We start from the raw sequence: 16,125 nt of genomic DNA, 5'->3' as shown, positions 1-16,125 counted from the left end.
TGGGACAGAACATACTGTACAGGACATACTGTCAAGTCAGTTGTGCTACCATCAGTTTTTCCTCTTGAAAGTTACCGTATTTGCCAGGTTTGGTAACTTTTGTTTTGTATTTCTCACAAAAGAATAATACAAACAAACAAAAAACAATAGTTCCTGCACTTTTGCTAAAAAAAACAAATACATGTGTGTTACTTCCTTGACATACGGTGTCCTGGAAACAAATACCAAGTTCTGTTTTCTTTTTTTCTTTTTTTTTTCTTTTGGTGCTTTGGCCATCAGAGTCCATACCAAGACAGGAAATCAACAAGGAGAGTGGGGACTCTAGTCCAGCACTTTTGTTTATTGAGCTGAAAGCCTCTGGTATGACAGGAATCACAAATAGTGCAAATCATGCTGTTTATCTATGCTCAGTGTGCATCAAGAAGCAGCTCAGTCTGCTAACTGTATTTCTTACTAAAGGCTAGTTTCACTGAGATCACTGTCTGAGGAGTGCCTCTCCCACTCCATGGGGACTCATCAGTATGTTGCCAAAACCATGGGACTTAATCATCTGCCATGCCCTGAGGCGTAGCCTGTTACAGTTAGGTGTGGCTGGACATAAGAAAATGAGTGGGGCTTATGGATTATGAATTGTGAAACTGGAGTATACATAAGTGGTAAGACACATCGATTAAACTAGATTAGGTATTGAGTTCAATGGAGCAGCTGGTACATCTTGATTGCATCACAGAATAGTCCACCCTTCATTTGGTAGCATTCCTGTTTTGGCCAGAGATGGCAAAAATACACATTCATTTCTCAAGCAGAAGTACAGATACTTGTGTCAAAAAGACACTCAAATTTAACTGCTATACTCAGGTAAAAGTGAAAAGGTACAGGCTCGGAAATGTACTCACATTATAAAAGTAAAAAGTAGCCTTCTGAGGGACATTTCTACAAGCTGTCTGTGCAATGCTAACAGAACCTCCCATTTTCTTCATGGTCGAGTCTCCCTCTGTTTTGTTACATCTTTTACATTGTTTTTTGTTATGCTACGTCCGTCGTGCACTGATGGATACACCGAGGAATCGTCTTCTCTGTGTGTTATTATCCCATCCATGTATGTTCAAATCAGTCTTGATGTTGGGAAGGTGGCGCACAATTATGCAAAATACTAACAGAGTTCAACGTTATAAGTCAATATTTACTTGTCCCAAAACAAATTGTTTTATTAGCTGTTATTGAATAACAAAGACTTTAGTTATTTGTACTGTTTATTCTAGAGCTGCAGTGTCTGTAAAATGTCAGAAATAGTGACAAATGTCCATCCCAGTTTTTCAAAGCCTAAGGTGATGACATATTCTCTTTAATATGATAAGTTTCTAGCATTTTCTGCTAGTCTGCATGCAGTTTTGCTTCAACCATTAATTGATTATCAAAATAGTTTAACAGTTTAATTCTTTTTTACCAGTTGCCCGGTCAGACAAGTAAGTTGCCAGATTTGCTTGCCTGACATTGTATTTTACCTGCTCTGGGCAAGTGGGCAATCCTTATTGTTCAACCCTGAAAAATAATCAGTAATTTCCCTCAAATGCATTGAAACTAAAGTAACAAGTCTGTTTTATAAATGAAATTAGTACAAAGTATAGATATTTGTGTTAAAATGCAGCAAAGTAAAAAGTTGGCAGAAAACTTAATACTCAAGTGAAGTACAAACACCTGAAAACTCTACTTCTTTCTTATTTTTTTAAGTTTCATTCTTAGGCAGGAAGAAGTGGCCGCTCATACCAATCCACTGACTACTTTGTGAGGATGTTGGGATAGCAATGCAGTGAGGGCAGCAGGGGGAGTGTGGTGGGAGAGGCATGTGAGGAGCGGAGTTCTCATGGACTGAAACGCAGTCACACTGAAGACTTTTGACCCAGGCCCCCCGAAAACCTCCTTCCTCTGGAAAGAATGTGGCTGCAGCCCCCCCCTTCTTCTTTCCTCCCTCCCCTCTCGTCCTCTCTCCCACGAGACTGTGAGAAGGCACTGTCTTTCTTACATGGCCTGTCTGTGTTGCCTGGAATCTGATTACCATGTGTACACTGTGTCCCATACATGTACTGGTGTGTTATGGTGTGAGCCTATAGTAGTTGTACAGTAGCTCTGTAGCATTGCAGCTAATGAATGTTCAATGCCAATTAATTATAAACATCAGCTTGCTTTGATCTTGTTCTGCTAGTTTTTCCTCAATTACATCCATAGCATCTCCAACCTTTAATAATATTTCTACAATTCAAAAAGAAACACATGACCATGACCATAACACATGGGGAATAATATTTTTATTTTCACAAGCAAGCCACTACTTGGGTTAAAAAATCCCATTATTGTATTGAAAATACAATAAAATGATGACCACACCTGTTAGAGGAATATTGCAAGGTCCACACATGACATAAAATGTTGATTGGACCCTTGTATCCTGCTAGTAGCGGTATGCATATACTGTCTGCATCTTTGGTTGCATTGCTACTGTCCCTTGCCTGTCATTTTGCACCACCATATCCACCTAAGAAAGATTTTACTTTGTACTTGATCAACATGAAAATTATTTTTTTTTTTTACACTTCTTTGTTATATAGCAATGTCACCCTTTTCTTCAAGTCCCTACAAGAAACATGTTTAAATTCTTATTTGAGTCTTGTTGAGTTTGCATAGAGAAAGATCTCTGTTGTCTAACAATACACTGCAGTATACTCATGTCCCCTGTGCTCTCTGAGCCCCTTTACCCCTCACCCACTCACCCGATGGCTTTATAAATGTATGAAAAACATATATGTTGGACTATTTTGTGTTTTCTGTATGACAAGACATCAGTGTCTTCCAGAGTTCATTTGGCACATTGGATTGTTTTGAAAGAGAGATACCTGGTTGCCTTTATTAGACCATTTAAGGCGTAAAAAGACATTGCATCTGTGATTCTTTCAGATTTCATGTAAAGGGTTACGAGGGTTTCACAGAAAAAAATATCCATTTACTTCTTTCATTAAATCCTCTTCACATCAGCTCAGCGGAAGTGCTCATGTTTGTGATGAGACCGTCACCTGGGATCTTGTCATCGGTCGGAATGAGGTCAGCAACAAGGTCATTTCCCTTCAGCTCCAAGTCCTGTAGGAGTTCGGTTACACTTTCCTCGTTGACATCACTCACGAGTTGCACCAAATTCCCTGCGGCCTCCACCTCCATCGGCTTCTCCAGAGATTCTGATGTTTCCTCAGGACTGTCTTCTTGGCATCCCTCACTCACGGGAATGTCTGCGGGCTCGTCTGCGGGCTCAGAAGTTGCGTCAGGGACGCCCAGGTCGATCAAAGGCTCAGGGAGAGACTCTTGGGTAATCATGTCTGTCTGCTGCTCCAAAGCCTCAAAGGATGGTACTGATTCAGGGATGGGCTCAGGGGCTGCCTCAACAACTTCTGCCTCTGGATTTGAGGTAGGCTCTGGCTCAGGAACTGGTTCAGGAACTGGTTCAGGAACTGGTTCAGGAACTGGTTCAGGAGCAACAGGTTCTGGTTCAGGAGCAGCGGGTTCTGGTTCAGGAGCAGCGGGTTCTGGTTCTGGTTCTGGTTCTGGAGGTGATGGTTCGCTGACTGAGAGCAGAGGCTCAGGTTCGACTGGAGCTGGGGTTTCCATTGCCACAGGCTCTGGTTCAGCAGGAGCCTCAGCTGCTTTACACTCTGATGTACATTCTTCTGGAGGTAAAGATGCCACCGGTGTCACGGTCTCCCCCACCACCACATCTAGATTCTCAACGGCCTCCTGAGTCTGCGTTATCCCAGCGTCTGCTGCTGGTTGTGTGGCTACTGCTGGCTCCTCTGCAGTCTTCTGTTCAGGGGCAGTAGTTTCAGCACTGGTGGCTGGGGCGTCTCGCCTTTTGGTGCTGCTAAATCGGTTTCCCATGATGAACCTGCACAGAAGATCAAAATGAAAACAAAATCAATTTAAATGTCAAACTCTATTCTTTAAGAGGGTTTCTGTCTTTTCTTCAGCTCAATACGATTGCTGGTGCATGCATTGTATACTGAGTTAGAGCTGTTGCTATTCTTCAAAATAAAAAAATATGCAATTGTTCAAGAATGCAAAAAACAACATAAAGCAAATAAGAGAAACTTTCTTCAACATGACAGGATTAACTGAACTGGTTGAGAAAAACATATTCCAGCGTGTGTGTTATGGTACATCGTGTTCTCTTGTAGCCTACACGGGCTGCATGTACAGCATGTGCTGTATAGTGTCTGGGGATTTGAGCATGTCTATATGGTGAATGTTTCTGGAGAGCACAAAGGTAATTTAAAGCATTTGTTTGATTGATTCCTTCTTTCTAACCCGCTTCACACCGCATGCCACCTCTTAGGTCTTAACCCCAATTAGCAATAACTTGTGGACAAGTTTAGACGTGCAAACAAGACGGTTTGCCAGCTCACACCATGTAACAGCCCTAAATCAAAGGAAAATTACAATTTATGGTTTCCCTTTTTTTTGCATTTTCAAATTCTTCTGGAAAACAACCACACCTTGTTCCAGTTGAGCTGTCTGTCAGAACCCTGAATATTCAGTCCAATTCTATTATTTAACCTAATTACGGTTATAATTGTTATCTAAGCAAACAATATCTGCGTTGATTGCCATTAATTGCTGGTCAAAGCAAAAGGAACAAAGAAACTCCTGCGAACGACCCCGCCTCCTTCTCGTGCTTAAACTTAAAACTAAACAAAATGTACAGAAGTAAAAACAGCTCCGGCTGTAAAGTGCAGTGAAAGAAAAAAAAAAACACCGAAACCAACCTTTAGAATCCTTTTTTTTTCTTTGCAGTAAAAGTAGATAAAGTCTCAGATGATCTCCTACTTCCAACTTGGAGAAGTCCGCACGTCAAGCTGTCTGTTGAAGTGCTCACCAGCGGGGCAGCGAGTCCTGTAAACTCTGCTGCGCGTTCACGCCCAGTGCGCGTTCACGGTCCAACCAAAAACCACTACACTTCCTGAGCGTGACCGTCGATTTGACTCGCAGTAAACAAACCGAAGTCAGACGCAAAATTAAACTACGCTTTTGTGATTTCTCAATTAAACAGGCATGAATCAGGGTCTGTTTTTATTAATTTTCATTACGTATTTACTATCTAAAAATATCACTTTAGGTTTGCACATTTGACTTGAAAAATGTTTAGTTTTATTGTTGTTTTTATTCATTTCAGTGTTTGTTTGTTTTTTAAATGATCGTAATATGGGGGTGGCACAGAATCGATTCTCCTAGTTTTCAGTGTTTTCTTTTTTAGTTTAACTTTAGTCAAAAGCACAATAACCGACATTTTCCTCAATAAAATAAACACTGACTCAGAAACAATATCCCTGAGTCATCACTTATGAACCAGCGGAAGTGTGTGTGGTTGGGAGGTATTTGCCTTGGCTTATTGTCTCTCTGTCTAATATTTTGCGTAATATTTCACTTTACCAACCCAAAATGTCAATATTTCACGCCCCCGGAATGAAACAGTCAACTATCTTGCTGGTGCGTTTATGACAAGTTCAGTCCTACTGATCTACCTTTATTAATAACCTTTATAACTTCTTGATCGTGTTTCAAAATAACACATACTAGAGCTTTTTAAATTTATGTAGGTATTTCAGTGAAATCCAATGACTTATATATTGGCCACAGTACATTTAATTTAAATGTACTGTTTAATTTAAATGTACTGTGACACGGGCAAGTTGCCAGAATTAATCAGCTGACTTGAAGTTAAGCGCGTTCACGGGTCGATGCGCGTTTCTTGCAACATACCGCTTCTTTACGGTGACCATCGATTTGTCTCGCAGTAAATAAACGTAAGTAAAACGCAAAATTCAAGTATGCATTAGTCTTTTCTCACTCAAATGTAATATCCAGCCATGAATCAGACAAGCCAACTACACCGGTGTCATTTTTCAAAACACTACCAGAGTTATTAGCCTCTAGTTTTGTGTTTGTCTTTAGTTTTTGATATATTTTTTTTATTTGATATGTGTTGTTTCATGTTTTGTTTTTAACGAAGTTTAATGGAGTTTCAAGTATTTTCCAGTTTGCTCGTTTCAGTTCAATTATTGTTTATAAATGTTTAGTTTTTGTTTCGCTTTTGCTGGTTTCACTATTACAGTTGGTTTATTTTTATTTAACATGGGGGTATTTGGGGCAAAATTTAAAGGGACAGTTTACCCCAAAATCAAAAACACATATTATGTCTTCTTACTTGTGCCATTAATCCTTCTAATCAGTTTTTTGTTTAGTTTGTGTTAACTAAAATAACCTTGGTTTCTACTAAATCATTTTTGAAAAATAATACTAGAGGTTTTTAAACAGATATTTGTATTTTAATGAAATCCAGTTATTTAAACATTAACCACAGTTCATTTAGTTAAAATGTAATGTTTTCTTGTTTCCGGGGAAGTAGCCAGAACATGCTGATCAGCTGACCTACTGTAGGTTTAATAAATCCATGACACATTTATGGCTAACGCAGGTTTGTTATGCTTAGCTGTTGACAACCGTCTCATGCAAGGCTGATTCTTGAAGATCACACAGATGGTAATGCCATAAATTCATGCAGAAATCTTGTGTTTATTTGCAATTTATATCCATTACATGCTCTTTATCTGTTACAGAAGGAGATAATCGTAAGAATTGTGAGTATGTACAGAAATTCTGTACATATTAACAATTCTTATGGTTATTTTTTTTTTCAAATAATTAAATGCTTGTGTTGATTTTTGTCAACCTGAAAATCTACAGGTCAGGGGTTAAGATGGCTTCAGTTACAGCTGCTTCGTCTGTGAGGAGACCCACAGGCTGTTCTGGTTGGATTTCAGCGTTTCTCCTGTTCATCTTCATCCAGATGTTAATCTCCCAGATGGTTTTTGCTGGTGTGTTCATCCTCTCCAACGACATCCTCATCAGCCCCTTTCTCTTTTGTCTAAAAAATCCACATGGTGAACTGTCCTGTGACAAGTTGTACAGGAGTCTTGTCGAGGGAGCTGAGCAAGAGATAAAGATTAACATCCTTACACCAGTGGTTATACTTGGCTTGTACATTCCAGTGGTGCTTGTGGCCTTTGCCCTGCTGGCCATGTTGTTTGCTGCTTATGGCTATGACAGTGCAGTCCTTCGGTGCAGCTTGGCCTGCCAGGCTGCATCGATCCCGCTCTTCCTGACTGGAATTACAACTTTTTTGCTACTCAATCTGGCGTATGTGAGCTGGGAAAACATGACTCTCTGGTTCTACATCTGTGTGGGTGTGGAAGTTCAGCTGGTTATCGTGACTGCACTGACCCGCGCGTCAGCGATGGGACAGAAAGAAGACTAACAGAGTGAAACTAACAGTGCTGACAGTTGCTGTTTTGACACAAGAAAAAAACCCTACGTATTTACAAATAACAACAACCTCATTTATTTAAGTAGGAAAAACTACAGTATCTAGTGAACATATGGTCACTAATATTGTAGTTGGTGAACACAGCAATTCACACTCAAATGTCAGTGTATGTCCTATGATATTTCAGTTAAGTTAGTTCAGATCTTAAAATCAATGTAAGTAAATTGCCATTTTGTTTGTCCCCCTGAAAAGAGGCCACAGGTACACAGCTGAAGTATAGCACTCAGTGATCTAGTAGAAACTCAGTGTCAAGTGTTCGCTGCTTAACTCATAGTCACGTATCCATCTAACCACTAAACCTCTATGGTGCTGTGCTGTAACATTACAACTGCACAGTGATCTGTGGTTTAATTAAAAAAACTGCTACAGTTGTGACAAAGTGGGATGTAAAATATACTTATAAAATATAGCAGCTCTGTGAATACTGAGACTTTGTGAAGATGCTTAATTGAGTTCTCTCAGCAAGGTATGCAGTGACATTTACATCTCATTCTCAGGAGAAAAAACGTGTATATTATGGGTGACAATCTTTCCATCCACCAGCGACAATGTTTTAAAGATCAGTTCTTCAATTTGTAGTTTTATGGAGAAGCTTTGCACATTCATAAGTAATAAAAAAAAGTAATTTGTGTGGCACTCCCCTCAAAGAAATATGTTCTGTTTAGTGCAAACATTTTACATGGCTCAGTGCACACGTTTCCTTTCTAGTTCATCAGGTGAAGAAAATTTCTCGCACAAGCCGCAAGGCATCATCCTCCTCGGCTGCAGTTGCTGGCGTGCGCGAGTGCTCCTCTTTTTTCTCAGCCTCCAGTCCGACATTTATGAGACCGCCACGATCCTGAGCTGGTCCTGACCTCTGAACCTCAGGGTCCTGATGCTGTGGGCTCTTCGTGTACGGCAAAGTTTCCACCTCTGTAATGTCCAAGTCTGTTTCTGAAACATATGTCACGTCTTCCTCTGCATCACCGCAGTCTGTGGACTCCTCCTCTAAAGCCTCTGTCCCCGGCTTTACTGCTGTCTTTGAAGGGGCAGGGTCTGCCTTCATCTTCACAGTGGCGTCTACCGTCGTGTCTTCAACCTGTGTGGACAGTCAACCACTCATATTTTACACAATGTGTTGCACTGTACAGTGATATCAGTGTTTTTGTAAGCTTTTGTACATGTAATTAATCAACAAGGATCAAAATATAATTGATTATTTAAGTATAATGATTTTAATTTAATCTGTTTTAATTATAAAAGCTCAAAGTATTTCCATTTACTGTTACTTCATACTTCTACTCCACTATATTTCAGAGGTAAATATTATACTTTTTACACCACTACTTACTCGTTACTTAGTTACTAATTACTTTTTACATTAAAACATGATATGCTTATATGATATGATGCAGTATTACAGTAATCTACCCAGTAATTTACAAACATCTAAAATTCACTTCACAATGAGAAGCTACAAACATTAAAATACTTTTATGAATGTATTTGTTAGTTAAACAGAACAATAGAACAACACAGCAAAAGGTGTTTTATTATTATACTGTCCATAGCACACTAATTATGATATATTGAATATGTACAGGTGTGCTTGTTGCACCTCGCAAATTCCTACTTCCTTCTTTGTCTCTCCTTTAGACAAACAGGAGGAGGATATCTGTATACAATATATAGGTGTCATGTGTAGATCCTGCATTACCACCCATCATCATTCATCACTCCAGTATCCTAATCACACACTAGACGTGCACACACCTAGCACACACATCAGGACTGAACACAGTCTGAACACATCTTGTATTCCCAAGTTAGTTTTTGTCTCCTTTGTGTTTGTTGTTTGTCTTTGTCCTACTTTCAGAAGATCTTTTGGCTGTTAACGTGTCCCTGTACTCGTCTCCACTTGTCCTGTGATCACATTATTGCACAATAAAATAATAATAATAAAAAAAAAACACTGTGGAAGGAGTCATTCTGCATAGTAAGCGCTTTTACTTTTGATGCTTACAGTACATTTTGCTGATGATACTTAAAATATTTACTTCAGGATTTTTATTAGTAACAGAGTAGTTTTAGACTATGGTATTTCTGCTTTTATTTGAGTAAAACATTTGACTCCTTGCACCACTGTATATCAAAGACTGGTGGTTTAGACCATCCAGTATATTAACAGACTCCAAATGTTAAAAAAGAGAGAAACAACGCCACCTTTCGGTCAGTGAAGAGAGACACAGCCTCGCAGGCGGTGTTGGTAAGATAAGAGACCGCTGCCTCCACCAGCTCTTTCTCATTCATGCAGTAGAAAGCAGCCCTGAAAACACAGTACAGTGTGTATTTGTTAGTCAACACGATTGAAGGGCCTCTAACTGAATCATAAAGCAGAGACCTTGTCTTGTTTGTTGGGGTTGTTTTTCCACGTTAACTACCTCGCCGTCTTCCGTTTTCTCCTGCTTTTCAGCGGCTCCTTCTCTTTCACTTTCTCCTCCTTCTTCGCCATCCATGACGGCAGCGCCCGGTGTCTGTCTGACATGTTGGCTCTACTGAACAAAACTTAAAGTCGTGCATTCATCTGCACAAAGGTAATTTACGGTATTTTCCACCATTGTGTGGATGGGAAATACAAACACTCAGTAGTGTGTGGGGAAGTCACGTGACCACTGAATGAGTCTTTGGGTACGTCCCACTCCACAGTGGCGTCATCTGGAAGTCATCTTCTCTGGTGATCTAAGGGTTTGAACCCTTTTGTGGCCACGTGACAACCTCTGCACACCCGTGTGTTTGTCTTATCAATGCTTGTTTCTTATAATACTCGTAATTTGCTAGACCCGGTTATATTATTATTCATTTTTTCTTCATTTATTATTTATATTTGGGTTTGTTTTCTTTGTTTATTTTGTTTTAGTGTTTTGATTCATGTTGCTTCTGTTAGATGCATTTGGAATGAGAGTGCCGATTTGTTATTTGAAGATGCAGAATAGAGGAGAAGAAAAAAAGGCACGTCATTAAAAACATCAAGACTGTGCTTTGGCGCCACCCAGTGGTCAAACTCAGGCGTTACAGCTCACAGCGCACAACTAGTCAACGACTAGAGCTGAGTGATAACGGACCCGGTCCGTCCCCGTCCCATTCAGCGTTCACTGTCAGATCTTTGTTTTAACACTACTTAAAATACAGATAATTTTGTAATAAAAGGAGCTATTTTTTGTTTTCTAACAATGAGCGTATTGTGTCATATTGGGTTCAGCCAGTCCATTAGATAGAAAAAGCTCTTCAGCTTTTTACAAACAGCTAATTCTGCATGGCATTTGAAATAAATGCTCTGTGAGTTTGAACTGAAGTTAGTTTTAGTGTACATGTGAGAATAGATTAATTAAATTTAACTATGATTTCTCTGTATCTTTATCTCTATCCACTTTCACTTACATCTCCTACAAATGTACCCGAACTCTTACATAACCCCCCCCCCCAAACACACACACACACACACACACATGCACTGTGCAGTTTATTGTGCAGTTGTTGTTGTTGTTGGAATTAATCAGGGTTGCAGTTCTGTGCTGTGTAATTAAAACTGTGTTGCAAAGTCTGATCATCTAAATTCACATCTCTCACTCTGGCTTGTCATCTTAGCTCAGCCACATTTGCTGTCACTTGTGGTTATCTGCAGTTTTCTACCTTGGGGATATTATTTTTATATTTCTTGCTTATTAAAATCTGTTAAAGCACCTCTTCTTTTCAAGATGTGATCAAATAATAGAAGTTGTTTGATGTATTTTTTTTTGTTCAAATGCATTTTGATTATGTGAGGACATCCTGAAGCACCCATGGCTACTAGCCCTGTGTGCTTTATTCTGGCCGATGGCAGATAATCCATGTTAGTCTAGTCGCATGGCACATTTTTTTCCCCTCTTTTCACCCCTCTCTGGCCTTTTATCACCCTCTTTCAATCTCTGATGTTCAAAGCAGCCTTGTATCAGACTCTCACTTTCTGTCACTTTGTACCCAAAGCTGCCGTCTCTCACTCAGGCCTTTTAATTATGTCTCTAAAGCCCCTTCCTACAAGTGCTTAGGCCTTGATTGCAAATACCAGCTTTGTATATTTGACTAAATTAAAAAGTGGGGAAAAAGGAAGGGAAAAAAAATCCCAAGGCGAAAAGCATGTTAACAGCCAGATGCACGCACAATGTCACTTTCCCTAAAGCTCTCAAGTTCAGCGCATTTTAGGAACGACACATAATCAGAAGATGTGTACTGGTGTCAAATGAAAAAACAAATCCTCAAAATCTCCCACCATATTATTATTATTTCTAACATGTCAACAGAGGCATGTTTGAAAAGTAACTGTGTTACTGACTTCCATTTTGTCATTCATATAGCTTATTTCTTTTTTATGTAACACCACTGGAAAATTAAAAACTCCACCAATTATTAGAAAAGAATGAGCTGGTTTCCAGTGAAACACACACCCGTGAAGGTCCTAAACAAATCTCCTTCAATAGTGCAACAGTGAGACACATTTTTTATACAACAAATTGCTACTAGAAATCAAAACTTGGAATGTATGTCTATTAAATAATAAAGTATGAATTAACAATTTAAAAAAAAAATGTTTTATACAGTTAAAAAATGTTTGAAGAACCGTAAGTGGCACTGAACTCATCCTCCTCCAGGCTTTCTGCCACATCCACAGATCAGACCGTGCTAAGAAGATTTCTGTTTGCTGATGGAGAAAAGCTTGTCACTGCTTGACTTGCTGCTGAATTTGTGGGTCAAACATGACCAAAATGTCTGCTGAACTTACTGACATGAGAGCAGCAGCACTGTGGTTTCATGTTTCATGTCAGGATTTTTTTTTTAAATTGCAAAGGATATTGTTATGAAGCAATTTTAGTGATGTTTAAAACTGCAAAACACATCAATCTATGCAAACATTTTAAATAGGGTCTATACAGATGTTGAAAAGCTATTGTATGGCGGTCATAAGTTGAATTGGATATAAACAACCTGGTCAGGAAAGTTCAGATAATAATTTCTAATCTGTTTCTCTTCTGTTTTTCCACAGCCTCCTCTTCTTACCCTGAGGGCCCTAATTGGTGAGACTAATCTTCTAGTTGTCTTCCTGGGCTTAACCCTGCTTTGAGTAAGGGTCATTACCATTGGCCATCTGTCAAAGAAACACTTGTTGTGATTGGCCATATGGTGTAAGAGAGAGTGAGATTTAGGAGGAGCAGAATGTTTAAATTGAATGAAGATGTTTGGTCACGAAGGGAATGGTGTTACTGTGTCTGTGTCTGTTAGGAGGGAGCAGTGGTGTGGTGGTGCATGAACAAGTGGGTATACTCTTAATTTTTCCCTAACCCAAATATTCTTACCCTAACCAGTCATCATTCCTCATACCTAAACTTAACCAACCCGACCAGCAAAGGCAATGACTTAGAGTAGGGTGGGTCATGCCTTTGCCATCCTAGGAAAATACATTTGACTTGCATGTCACTACTGAGTGTGCATCAGCTGTGGTATCCTCAATACTGACTTATTAAAAAGTAAGTGTGCATACTTTGAATACCCGCTTACACCCTGCACTAAAACTACACCGCTGGGAGATACATAATATCATCTCATTATGTTAAGAAGGATTATATTAGTGCATATGTGTGCATTTTTATGGCTGCACATGTATGTTCACGGATGCAGACTGATATCACTAAAACCTTCTTTCTTATTTCACATCACACAATGGACAGAGAGTTTCAAATGTTTAGACATGCGCAGTAATTTTTAATTTTAAGGAGTCTTGTAGCTCCCACTTGGCTTTGATTTTAAATGCACTGGATCCAATTATTCCCAGTATAAAGTCATAGTCAAAGACAACATAGTCACTGTGTTTATGTACGTCTACTGTTTGATGATGTGCATAGCAGCCACGTGGTTGTTTACATTAATCTGTGATTTTTTTTTTTTTTTTGGTGGGGGGGTGAGGGTTTACATTTAGGCAACATCTTTACTGATTCACAAATGTAAAGCACATCACTTTCTGTGCATTATTCTTTTCAGGAAAGATAAGTGTGACACTGGATGATGACCGAGGCAAGTGCAAAGGCAGGGATAAATTGGTTATGGCTTAACATCAGCAAATCTCTCTGTCAGTTGGCAGTGAGGAAGCTAAACAGACAGAAAATGTGCCCATCAAAGGGCGGAGCCCTTTAATATTTCAGACTATTGTTAAAATCACAAGAATACACTGTATGGCCTTGTGAGGGTCATCCAGTGGATAATTATAAGTCTTGCATACTTCCTAATACTACCTACTACAAAAAAAAAATCACATATCCCAGTATGAATCATTTAATTTCAGGAATAATGAGGCGTATTCTGACATAGCACAAATTCTCTAAATTCAGTGAATAAATACTTAATATAAAATGACCACCATGTCAGATTTTTCATACTCAAACTACACCCAGGCAACAGGTAAAGAAATTTTTACCAGTGAGCAATGCACCCAAAAATCAGCTCATTATCCTAAAAAAACCCTCTTCTCACCTATTGGCTGCCTTGCCAAAAACTTTATTTAGCGACACAATTGCTTCTTTCCTGGTTTACTTCACATCTAAGAAAATGAGGAAAATGCTTTAGGGAACAGATTCCCAGACGACATCCTGAATAACAAAAAGAATCATTTTCCCCCTCAAAATATTCATTTGCACCAGGATGCACTCAGTTTGGGTTTTGATCTCTCAAGGAACAAAAGACGGGAGGAAAAGAGGGAGTAAATTATTTTGCATCTAGTTAAGAACTGTATGTGGTTGTTCTTTTGATTACTTCTATCTCTGATGAACTGGTTTTAGAAGATATTGTGCGGATGTCACAGAACGAACCACATGTGAATTTGTAATAACAGAGAAGATGTTTTCCATGGGAACAGAGGTTGAGCATAAACCAGTATGTAGACTGTAAAGAAGAGAAGACTTATTCTCAAATATTTAAAACTCAACCAAGCTTCCTTTTGCTTTGCAACTGATTTACTTTGGGTTGTTCTGATGGCTTATAGTATAGTTGTTGTTTTGACATTCGTCTGATGAGTTTTTCTTTCTTTGTCCTTCTAATCTGTTGTCGTATGGGCCAGAGATAAGAATGGAGTTTAGCATCAGCATTTCCTGCTGAATGACATCCAATATATCTAAATCTGTCGTGGAATAGGATATTTGTGTTTGCTCTCAGTGGCTGTGGCTGTTGGGTCCGCCTGGCTGCGAAACATAAGCTGGCTATTATGTAAGGAATCGTTTATGGTGATGATTAAATTTCCTGTCAAAATTTTGGTTTGACAGTGTTTTTGATGAACTGTCTTTAGAAAAAGGAAGAAAGAAAGTAAACACTGTTGGTGTGCTGCAGTAATGGCTTCTTTGAATTCACTAGATAACTTGTGTTTGTTTCCTCAGCTAAGTGTAGGATTTAACACAGTGGACTGTACATGAGGGTGATTAGTTGTGACATAATCTACAGTTGTAGCATCAAATGCCCGTGGAGCGAGCAATAAAATCTGTTGCGCTTAAAAACTCCACACAAATCAATGTGATGATAAATGAGAAGTCAGTGGGACACGGTAATCTGTTCCACCCTATTAAAGTCGGGGCTTGCACAGAGGCTACTGTGCTTCCTCATCAACTGTAATAGGCCAAATCCACAGGGATTTCCTGCCAATCACAGCCTCGTGGTAGTATCTTAATGACTTTTCCTCAGAAGCTGATAAAAGTGTTGTTTTTTTTTTCTAAATTCGTCAATCTAGCAGATCAAGCAACACTGACATGGATTCAAAGCAAGTGCAGATAGTGTATTGCTGTGGAAGTAAAGTGCTTGGAAATACTTCAGATGCCCCTGGGATCTCTTAACTCTTTTGTTACATTATGCTGCTGAACTGCATGAAACTGCTGCTGTGTAATCCTTGACCTTTAAGATCACCCGTTTCTTAAAAGCTTTTTTTTTTTTTTCAGACGAAGTTATTTTCAATTCCAAGAAAGGCACTCATGTAGACGGTATGTGCATACGTTCTTTCACAGTAAGGAAAAAAGAAAGAATGGGGGGAGTGAAAGTTGATTTCTCCCAGCAGTGTCACCTGGCTCACTCAACCGTACACCCTGCCAAATTAAAGATGTTAATTTCATCCTTAAGCACACGCTAATACGAACAATCACTTGCCTTGTTGAGACTCCAATCAAAATGCTAATTACAATAACAGCCCTGCAAAAGAAGAGCTTGGGATTCATTATCCTGCTTTAGTTCTACTTTTCTGTCTTTGCCTTCCTTTCGGTGTGTATGCATCCCGCTTGCCCAAAAGATGTCTGGCTATGTTCATATTACTGTGGACATGTTTTGTAACACGCAATGCATGAGTCCAATCTACAGCTGCTGAAGGAATGGTAGTGCTTTTGAGCAGTAAATAAGTGTGATGTGGGAGATGTTGGGGATTGGCATTGAGATTATGTTCTACTGTGCAGTCACTCACTGTTATGAGCTTTAGAGGGACAGTTCACCTCCAAATTAAAATACATATTTTTCCTCTTAACTGCAGTGCTATTTATCCATCTATATAGTTTTGATGTGTATTCATTTTTGGAGATCTTGGCCATAGAGACGTCTCTATTCTCTCAAATATAATGGAACAAGATGGCCTCAGTAAAAGTTGTAAGGTACATAATGTTACATGTACC

At 39.2% G+C, this 16,125-nt stretch overlaps 2 protein-coding genes across 2 annotated transcripts; both read right to left on the bottom strand.

Moving 5' to 3' along the window:
- Window positions 1-2,289: 2,289 nt before the first annotated feature.
- Window positions 2,290-4,964, bottom strand: LOC146316435 (uncharacterized). The gene is made up of 2 exons (XM_084734935.1): window positions 4,806-4,964; window positions 2,290-3,928 (listed from the first exon to the last, which is right to left on the bottom strand). The coding sequence occupies exon 2, from the start codon at window positions 3,919-3,921 to the stop codon at window positions 3,022-3,024; it is 900 nt and encodes a 299-aa protein (XP_084591061.1). The 5' UTR covers window positions 3,922-3,928; window positions 4,806-4,964; the 3' UTR covers window positions 2,290-3,021.
- A 2,938-nt stretch (window positions 4,965-7,902) lies between these two features.
- LOC146316434 (uncharacterized) lies at window positions 7,903-10,035 on the bottom strand. Its single transcript, XM_084734402.1, has 3 exons — window positions 9,844-10,035; window positions 9,626-9,728; window positions 7,903-8,501 (listed from the first exon to the last, which is right to left on the bottom strand). Exons 1-3 carry the CDS (start codon window positions 9,945-9,947, stop codon window positions 8,136-8,138), a joined length of 573 nt encoding a protein of 190 aa, XP_084590528.1. The 5' UTR covers window positions 9,948-10,035; the 3' UTR covers window positions 7,903-8,135.
- Window positions 10,036-16,125: the final 6,090 nt, after the last annotated feature.

The sequence above is a fragment of the Lutjanus erythropterus genome, chromosome 13 (genome assembly GCF_056507025.1).
Source record: "Lutjanus erythropterus isolate fLutEry1 chromosome 13, fLutEry1.hap2, whole genome shotgun sequence".
Taxonomy (NCBI): domain Eukaryota; kingdom Metazoa; phylum Chordata; class Actinopteri; order Lutjaniformes; family Lutjanidae; genus Lutjanus; species Lutjanus erythropterus.
Note: the sequence above shows the minus strand (reverse complement) of the source record. Positions and strands in the feature narration are given on the sequence as shown.

Coding starts and splice junctions, on each gene's coding strand:
- LOC146316435 (XM_084734935.1), bottom strand. CDS start 3,921: ATGGGAAACCGATTTAGCAGCACCAAAAGGCGAGACGCCCCAGCCACC.
- LOC146316434 (XM_084734402.1), bottom strand. CDS start 9,947: ATGTCAGACAGACACCGGGCGCTGCCGTCATGGATGGCGAAGAAGGAG. Junction 9,729..9,843: donor AGAAAACGGAAGACGGCGAG/GTAGTTAACGTG, acceptor CTGTGTTTTCAG/GGCTGCTTTCTACTGCATGA. Junction 8,502..9,625: donor CTCTCTTCACTGACCGAAAG/GTGGCGTTGTTT, acceptor CTGTCCACACAG/GTTGAAGACACGACGGTAGA.